Here is a 9,391-nt window from a genome sequence, read left to right on the forward strand (position 1 = left end):
AGCCTTGAGAGGGACAGCGAGTGCACGTTTCCCTTGCTGCTTATAGTGCCTAAAGCATGAAGAAACCGATGTGTGAGGTGAGCGTGCCTTGCGTTTTGCCAGCAGTTCGGTGGTATTAATGGAAAACAAATTGCTTACAAGGAGGAATTCTTGTAATTTGAATCTTTTCCTTCTTACCAGGGACTTCCCCCTAGAGTAGCAGACAGCTGCTGCGAAGGAATTGGGTCTCTTCCCCACAGACCGGTTTTTAATTAAGTCACACTCCACTGTTCTGTCTAGGTAAGACTGCCTGTCTTCAGAGGCAAAGGCATCCTCAACTAGTGACATCAACTATTTTAACCGACTTAGAGATGGCCCCAGCTCAAAATGTTTTCTCCAGTCGTAACACTACTTGGGCAGAGCGGATGAGTTCTGTACGTGCCGGCTGCTCCGCTGGCATGGGTCGAAGTTTGGGTGGCCTGCAGTTACAGGAGCTTAACTTGCCAGCCAAAGCCCCGCACAGCTGAACTGCCAGGAGGTGGGATTTCGATCTGCTGCGCGATTCAGCTCATGACACCTCAGCTGTACTTGAAAACACTAAAAACACTAAAGCCCCGTGCAGTGTCACTGTTGCGTCCGGTCTGGAGTCAGCAGCCTCTGCACTGCACGCTCCACCAAGGCACCTCCTCAGGTTGGAAGGGGGTGAGTGTGTCCGTGGCTCCTTGCGAGGCAGGCGCTGGGCTTTCGAGGAGGGTCCGCGCTGGAGCACCGTGCTGCCGGAGAGGAGCATCTAGTTACGACAAGGCCACAAGGCAATTTCTGCTCATGGAGCTTAGAGCCAGGGGGCTGTGAGCTGCTGGTGGCACCTTCTCCCCAGCAACTACACCTGCTCTGTAAAGAGCCTCTTCTCAGGACTGGCACTAAGAACAGGAAACAATGTTCAGGCTGGAGTAAAGCTCCAGCTACTCCAGGTATCCAATGTAGGAAGAAGTCTCGAAGGACACCTAGATGAGAGCGAGCCGGAGGATTTAGTGCTGGCCAGTTGTTTTTAATGCAGGGTGATCCAACACTGTGGATTCTTTAATGTTCTTAGCCCGTCTGTAGTGAAACTGTGCCAGGAAACCGTTCTTCGCAATGAGGGGCTGAGTGCTGCTCTGCTCCTGCCTGTGACTGTGCTGTGTTTTGAATGTGGACCTTCTGCGTGCTCTAGGTAGAGAAAGCGTTTACTGTGCCTCCTGGTGTCGTTGCAGTTCGGGGCAGGGAGGAAATGTGGCCTTACATGAAAGACATCTGAATTTGCAACAGCAACCGTAGCGTCTGACATGTCAGTGTGAGGCAGACAGGCTTTTGCCTGGTTACGTTTTGGTAACATATCTTAAGTTTTATGCTTACAGAAAACTGCATCCATAAAACAGCAGTGCTTCTCCCCTTGTGTGAAAAGCAATTCTTAAATGGAGGGGGAGTGTCTTAATTTAATGATGCTTAAGTTGCTAAGATCTCGGTTTCACTTCCACATTATGGAAACAAAAAAAGTACACTACAGTGGTATGAGGCAGTTAAATTGTGAATGATGCCTGTGGAGTCTCTCCCTGGCATAGTTTACAGCCATTTGGCACGCTGAGAAGAGATGCAGTGATGGGAAACAATGCCAGAACGCGGCGGATGCACAGCCTGAATAAGCTCATTGCTTCTGACATCAGCTGAGAGCAATGAGCTGGGATAGTGGAAATGCACGGACAGACCTGGTTTTCCCTGGCACCTAAGCTGGTGTATTACAAAGGAAATCTCCCAGCCTCGTGCCCGTAAGGCTCGTCCTGTACGCCAGAGCCCAGTGCACCAGTGCCGGGTCAAACCTGGAGCCAGTTCAAACAACAGCACCAAGCAGTACAACCTGCCCCCACTCATCTCTGTAGCCCATTACCTCAAAAGTCTAATTAGTGACTCCTGACCTGCCGGCATTAACCACTTCACTCCTCATTCTTGTGCTACACACGCCGAGTTTAAACACTCCGTTTCCATCGGAAAAGATGGCATGTAGGGAAGAGCATGTAAAGGCTGGAAGATCTGCCATGTATTGTTTCACAATATTCAAGTAAAATCTGCTTTTAGAAACGGGGCCGGGATGCTGTCAGGTAAGGGGCCGAAGAGTCCTGTCTCCAAAGTGCAGGATCACTGAAGTCTTTTGGGTTGTGTTTTGGTTTGTTTTTTTTTTTTTTTTCGGTTGGGCAGTAAATCATTTTAACAGTTTAATAAATATTTCTGAAAAACAAGTATTTCTGCAAGACTTGTGTCCTTTCTTTGTAGAAAGTTAATACCATCTTTTCTTGGGGAAGCAGCATACGGGTCTGTCTTCCTTTCCCTGGAAAAGGCTCATACAACTCTTCATGGAAATAAAGCCTCCAACTGAGCAAGGCTTAGGATAGGGCCATTCAAAGGCTGATTTAAAAAATTACAGTTTAAAACACATCAGCAAATATTTAGGAATTGCTTATGATGACAAAGAACATGGCAGAGCCTTTTCTAGAAAGCACTGTAGGCGCCTCAATGGAAGATGCGTGTCTGTACGCACATCCTGGCTCCAAAAAAGGAGACGCTTTGCCCTCTGTTTTCCCCAGTTAGCTACAACCAGCAGCACGCCCAGTTTCCAGAACAAGATTTAAACCCTGTGCAGGCGGGACTTTACTCACAGAGTGCAGCTGCAACCACGTTCAGCCATGAAAATATCCTTCAGTGATTGTCCATGGATTTATCAGGAGCATTAGATGTTTTCTGGCCTGCTTACTGCTCCGTACTGAGCATTCCCCTAATAAAAGGGAATTACATCATCTCATGATGTAAAATACACATTTCTTACCGCATGGTTCTCTCTCACCTCACAGAACTAGTTAACACAGCATTACTAAAGATCCCACCTGTCCCAGTGTCTTCCAGAAAATAAAGTTGCTTCCTGTCAGCTTCTGGTTTGGGCCACATTTTTCAGAAGCTTCGTTTGTTGCCATTTCATTGCTATTTCTTCAACAAGTGACCTGTGTCATAAAGGGCATGTCTCACTAAACGAGCGTGGACACCTGGCACATAAATAATTAAACACAGAGCTCTCTCATGAGCCCCCATCCAGGCAGCCAGATGGTACCAAACGAGGGGTGCACTCAGTTTCAGTGGGATGCCCGTACATGCGGTGCATTTCTGACACCATTCACCAGATCAAAAATATTAAAACAAAAGTTTATTTTCTCTGAAGAACAGTTCAACACGTATCTTAACGGCATTAGCAAGCGAACTACAGAGAGCTCCTAGCAGAGGAAAGTCACAGGCACGAGACAGTAACGGCACAGCTCCTTGTTCTGGGAATGCTGCTCACAGCCCCACGCTGAAGGCCACATACGCAACTGAAACGTTGTGGCTGTAAGAGTAGAGACCGTCCCCCAGTGACAAGGCACTGTCCCCTACCGATGCTTATCATCGTCTCTTTGTTTCTTACTATCTCTTTCCCTGCTCCGGTCTCTATCCCTGTCCTTCCTCTCTCTGTCCTTCCTCTCCCTCCCTCTGCTCCTCTCCTCCTTGGAGTCCCTCTCTCTCTCACTTTCACCCCAAGCCCACGACCGCTCCCTTTCTGGCCATCGCTTGTCTCTGCTCCTTTCATGCTCTCTGTCCCTTGCTCGCCAGTCCCTTGTTCCTTCACGAGACCAGTTTCGTTTCTCTGTGGATCCTTCTCCATAGAAATCATTTTTCATGTTTGGCAAATTGATGGGCTTTCGGAAAGGTCTGTCCCGTCCTCCAAACCGTAGCTGCCCAGATTCTTTTTTGCCTCCAAAACCACCTCCAAGCCTCCGAGGAATCCATCCTTTGAGAGTTCTTTCCAGTTCAAAGTCTACAAAGATCTCATGTTGATCAATAACCAGCCTGTTGGCATCTCTGTGGGCCTTCAGGAGAGCACGCTCCTCTTTGTACTCAATAAATGCGTAACCCTTGGAAAATCCCGTGACCAGGTCTCGAACCAGACGGATCTTTCTGATGTCTCCGTACCGGGAAAAGACCTCCTTTAACTTATCTTCTGTTGTCTGCAGATTGAGCCTTGCTACAAAGAGGGTGAGGTGAGGATCTCCTGTAACTCCCTTGTTGGGCACATACCGTGCCAGCATGGCCCTCCATATGGCGCGGTCGTGGGGTTCCTCATCCGTGCCATCAATGCTCCCGGCTTTGAGGGGGTCATACTCCTTTGCTATGGGGGCCCAGTCATTCATTGTCTAGCGGGAAAAAAAAACATACATGGAACGGACTCGCAGCTGGTTTAGGAAGAAGAGCAGGTAGCGCCAGAACCACTTCCCGCACTGCTGCACAGGATTTTTCATCTAAAAATCCCCCGAAGTGTGACACACTCAGATAAACCAGCAATGGCGCTGCTGTTGGAGTCCGAGCCACGTCGGGAGCCTGGATCCGCCCCGGGCCGAGGGGAGCCCGGCGGCCCCTTCCACGTTCCCGGCCTGCGGCAGCGCCGCGGCCCCGTCCTTCCCCCGCCGCCCCGCCCGGTCCCCCCGCGGCCTCGCCCCCGGCCCCCGCGGGCACCCCCCGCCCGCCGCGCCGCTCACCTCCCGGGCCCGGCGCGGCGGGAAGGCGGCTCTTCCCGTCGGCAGAGGCGGATTCGCGCGGCGCGGCGGGGGCACCCCCCCGCCGGTGGTTATTTAACCCCTTCCCCGCTGCCGGTGGGACGGAAGCGCCGCCAGCACCGCTCCGCCCCCGCCCCGGCCCCGCTCCCAGGAGCCGCCCGCTCCGCCGCGACACGTGGCGAATGTGCCGTTGCGGAACAGCCGATGCGTTTACCGCCCGCCCGGCCCGGCCGGTTCCGTTCGGTTGGGGCCGGGGCCGAGCGAGGGTTCGCGGCGCCGGGAGCCTCCCCCGTCCCTTCCCCGCCGTGTCCCCGCGGTCCCCTTACCGGCGGCGGGGGGCGGGTGGTGCCTCCTCAGGGGAAGGGGCCGGGCGGGAAGCGGCGCCGGCCCGCGGCCTCCCCCATGGAAACGGCCGGAGGCGGGAGGGGTCGCTCCGCCCGCGGGCCCCGCCGGCAGCACCGCCCGCCCCGGGGAAGGAAGCCAGCAGCGGGCCGCGCCGAGCATGCAGCAGGGCCGGGAAGAGGAGGAGGAGGGCGAGGAGGAGGAGGAGGAAGGGGATGGCGTCCCGGAGAGGGCTCTGGAGAAGAGCCCCTTCCAGCTGACGCCCGAGGATGTCTATGACATCTCCTCGGTGGTGGGCCGGGACCTGCTGCAGCTCCGCACCGGGCCGCAGGTGCCCGCCGCCCTGGCGCGGCTGCAGTTCAGGATCGTGAGGGTGCTGGAGATGCTGGAAGCGCTGGTGAGCGAGAGCAGCCTCGCCGAGGAGCAGCTGCGGATGGAGCGGGACAGCCTGCGGCGGGAGGTGGCGGCGCTGCGGGCAGAGGGGGCCCGCGGGAGCGCCCAGCAGGTGGGTGCCGGGGCCCCTTCGCACACCAAGGCCGTGGCGTGGCCGCTCGGCCCCGAGCGGGTCTCGCAGCCCCCCCGACACCGGAGGGGTCAGGGGATGCTCTCGCTGCCATCGCCGGTGTCTTTTGTCACAGCAGAACGAGTCTCGGAGTTTGCTTCTCGGCTTTGTAGGGGGCCTTGAAGCCATTAACACAAAAGTCTTAAATTAGGAAAGGAGAATTTGGTTCTCACCTCTCTCTGCCACGGTTTTGGTGTGACGTTGGGCGATCGCTCGGCCTCTCTCGAATCATCAGAAACGCAGATAAAAGCAGCTTCTTGCCAAACAAAATCGCAGACTCTTTGGGACAGAGACTTTGCTTTTAGCTGTGTCACAGTGGAGCCCTGTACCTGGCTGGGAAATACAGACACCAAGGGGATTCCAAAATAATACAAAAAACTGTAATTAACTGCTTGGAAAAAATCAGGATTGTGAGGAACTCATACTAGTTCTAAGATTTACTATATTTATAAAATTCAGAGTTTTTACTCTATGAGTACCCCGTTTTTGACAGGTTACAAGATCATGACCACCACCACCATTTATTTTGCAGCTCAGCCTTGGACCAGATAAAATGGTAATAGATCTCTCGGATCCAAATCGCCCCCGGTTCACGTTGCAGGAGCTGCGAGATGTATTGCAAGAGCGTAACCAGCTGAAAGCTCAGCTTCTTGTGGTGCAAGAGGAGCTACAGTGCTATAAGAGGTATATCATGAAGTCAGCAAAAAACTAATAACAATTCTTATCTGGGGAGCTTACCAAATCAGAGTCTTGCAGGTTTGAGCACCTAGATCGGGCTGGGCACTGTCCAGACATATGAGACACCTCTGTGCTCCCAAGAGCCTACAAATTAGCAAAGAAAAATGGGGGAACGATGAACTCTCTATGCAACATAATTTTAAAACTAAACTCCCTCTCGTTCTGCGCAGTTCACAGCCTGTTACTGTAAGCGTACCACCTCCCGTAAGCCTACGTACAGTTCCTCCCACTCCACAGCCAAGCTGCTTCTCAAGCACAGGAATTCATTATGCAGTCACAGCAGTTGCACGCTCACTGTTCTTGTCTAAAGCCACACTACACACCAAAGAGCACGGGGGTTTCCAGCTCAGCTTTAGTCAAAGTTTCCTTCCTCCCCCAGCGTGCCGTTGCAGAGCCTAGCTTAGTTACGGTTCCTTTGCTCCCACAGCAGGTACGGCATTGATCTAGAAAGCAGAATATTAAGCCCTTTTGTCATCATTCAAGATAAAACTGTAGTTTTTTTTTTAAGGCTGCCAACAGAGTTGTGTAAGGCACTGTGCAAAACAAGTGCTTTCAGAGAAGGATTTTGGTCTTTCTAGAAGGGACCATCCTGGGAAAATGAGAGTGAGCCAAAGGGTGGGATGGAGGAAGGGTCTTGCTCTTGGTGCTACAAATTCCTCCACCTTCAAGCCTGCTCTCCCCCAACCTCTGCCCCTCATCATCGCGTTGTATTACAGACTCTTCGAGGGGGAGAAACTACTTCTTAATCGAGACACAAGATGTCTGAGCGCATTAGATTTCAGCCGAGATATCTCAGCAACAACCTCTTAGATCTCGTAAGCCTGCCCTTTGCCTTGTCTGTGACAGGCAGGGTAAGCCAAGAAGTTAAAGTTAAATCCAAGAAGCCCGTTTACAAACTGGGTGGCAGCACTTCTCACAGCACAGTGAGGCACCGCTTCCCCAGCTCAGCTGCCTGCCTTTGCTGTGCCACCACTGGAACAGCTTCTTGCTCTGCTTTCCCAGCTGCGTCACACAGCTTATTACGGGCCAAGTTAAAAATTAACAGTGCTAATGTTTTCAGTTTTTGAGTGAATGATTTAAGTCACAGTGCTGTGCACCTGGAGTGCATCAAGGCTGCTTTTCAGTTCAAGTAATTTGATGTGGCTGTCTCCTGGTACAGCATTACAGCTTCAGCCACAAACCATCTTCCCTTCAGACATTTGCTTGAAGTCCCAATAATAATTGTTTGGCCATGAAGAGCAGTTGTGCAGAGAAAGAGGATAAATAAATGTTCTCAAATGTCTTGTGTATATTGGGAATAAGGGCCATAGAGCATAAGATCACCAATATACTCACAGAGAATGGCTTAAAATGACTGATTTTTTAATCACTATTTCTGAGCAGAAGTTACCGTACAGATATTAGAGATCTGCGGTGTCACAAACAGCTCATAGTCCCGTTTCCCTAAGAGGAGAATCTGCCTCAGAATTATCCCGTGCCTGATGTCACACCAGTTTCCAGACAGTCTCCTGTATTTTTATTTCCAAGCTCCGGACAAGTGTTACTTAGCTACTTCCAGCCTTCAGCTACTGCAGTCACGAGCGTTGATCCACTCAGCTCTCAAGACAGACGAGGTCAGCTCGGGACGGTAACTGGCGTGCTGTGGAAACACAGCGTAGTGTGGAAACACAGCATAGTGTGCAAGCTGGTGAAATCCAACCCAATTCCAAGTAGGGGAAACATCGTGTGGTAAAATCAAAGCTTTTGCCTGAAGTAGGCGGTTTCAACCCTGTGGAGTGTAGCAGCATTGAAGTAGGATGACAAAATCTACAGCTCAGGCACAGCCTTTCTCTTCTCCTCTCTCGGAGGGAAAGGGGAGCAGCCACCTGCCTTGCAGGGAGGCTGGGAGTCTCCCATCTGTTCCCAGCCGCATGGTGTGAGCCTTCATGGCTGCCCTGAAGGTTCCACAGATCCACCCATGCAAAAATTCACCATGTATGTCTGCACCCTGCAGTGATCTTTGGATTGTTGGACAAATCCAATGTGTAATTTCACTTCCCTTTCACTCCTGTCATGATTTGCTGTTCTTCCTCTGTGGAGAAGTCAGGTTGTTACTTTTTTAGTGTTCTCATTAAAGCATTGTCTAAGCAAAATTACATTGCAGTATTTAAGGAAAAGACAACCAATTCATTACCAGAAGTAGGCCAGGCTGCCATCCCTGTCCTGGGAACACCCGTTCACCAGGTGAAGGGTTTAACAGACCAGCAATGACACACTATGCACAAAACCACAAAAAATAAACAAACCCTCTTCTTCTCTCAGTGGGATCATCTCACAGAGAAGGGACCAAACTGAAGAAAAAGAAGCCAGTGGCAGCAGCCCTGGTACCAGCAAGGACAGTGAAGAGAAGACAATCATCAAACGGCTGTAAGTGTATCTGCATCTCTTCTAGCAGAATAAGGGCGAATGTGGCAGGCTTCGTACGGAATGAACCCAGGGATGAACACTGAACTTTGGCCTAGTTGGCTGGATACGGTTTTCTCCTCCTCTCTCTGTAAAATTAAAACCCAATAGAGAAATCCTTTCCTGTGGAAAACATACTCCCCAGGAAGACAACCTCCACCCAGGCAAGCAAGGCATCACTTTTTTCTAGGAAAAATAAGCATTTCAGAGGAAAACTATGCGATCCTTGCCTCCCCTGTTAGCACGTAAAGACTCGGCTGTGGGAACATGCCAGGGGTCCCTGGAGGTTTGTTTACATTGGAGGAAGCCACTGTATGCAGTACCCACAACCTCAGGCTGCGCCCCTGAAGTTCCCAGTAATAACAGAACACATGGACACAGCCATCTCACTGCATGCTCCTCCTTTTCCAGTTGTGCATTGTTTCCTTTTTGTTGTCTTTTTTTTTTTGTTAGGTTCTCTTTTAAACAAGGAAAATGAGCATCCTCAAGAACTTAACCACTTCTGTTCAGAAGCAGCACTGATGAGAGCCTCTAAGAGGAGTCAATGATGGGAAGAAAAAGCATCACTCCTACTGTAGAGAATAAGCAATCTCATTAAAACGGTGTTGTATAATATTCTTTCAGAACAGATTTTACTGTGCCGTTTTAGAAACTGTTTAAGAGAGAGACTTTTTGTATTTCTTACATTCCAGCCAGACATTACCCATATGTAGAGAATAAG

At 50.9% G+C, this 9,391-nt stretch overlaps 2 protein-coding genes across 2 annotated transcripts; one reads left to right on the forward strand and one right to left on the reverse strand.

The window, feature by feature from the left end:
- Positions 1 to 3,251: 3,251 nt before the first annotated feature.
- SNRNP35 (small nuclear ribonucleoprotein U11/U12 subunit 35) lies at positions 3,252 to 4,599 on the reverse strand. The gene is made up of 2 exons (XM_086623597.1): positions 4,569 to 4,599; positions 3,252 to 4,226 (listed from the first exon to the last, which is right to left on the reverse strand). The coding sequence occupies exon 2, from the start codon at positions 4,221 to 4,223 to the stop codon at positions 3,426 to 3,428; it is 798 nt and encodes a 265-aa protein (XP_086479723.1). The 5' UTR covers positions 4,224 to 4,226; positions 4,569 to 4,599; the 3' UTR covers positions 3,252 to 3,425.
- RILPL2 (Rab interacting lysosomal protein like 2) lies at positions 4,374 to 9,180 on the forward strand. The gene is made up of 5 exons (XM_086623737.1): positions 4,374 to 4,852; positions 4,944 to 5,433; positions 6,023 to 6,174; positions 8,530 to 8,634; positions 9,124 to 9,180. The coding sequence occupies exons 1-5, from the start codon at positions 4,374 to 4,376 to the stop codon at positions 9,146 to 9,148; spliced, it is 1,251 nt and encodes a 416-aa protein (XP_086479863.1). The 3' UTR covers positions 9,149 to 9,180.
- The last annotated feature ends 211 nt before the right edge of the window (positions 9,181 to 9,391 follow it).

This window comes from Tauraco erythrolophus, chromosome 19, assembly GCF_009769465.1.
Source record: "Tauraco erythrolophus isolate bTauEry1 chromosome 19, bTauEry1.pri, whole genome shotgun sequence".
Classification (NCBI taxonomy): domain Eukaryota; kingdom Metazoa; phylum Chordata; class Aves; order Musophagiformes; family Musophagidae; genus Tauraco; species Tauraco erythrolophus.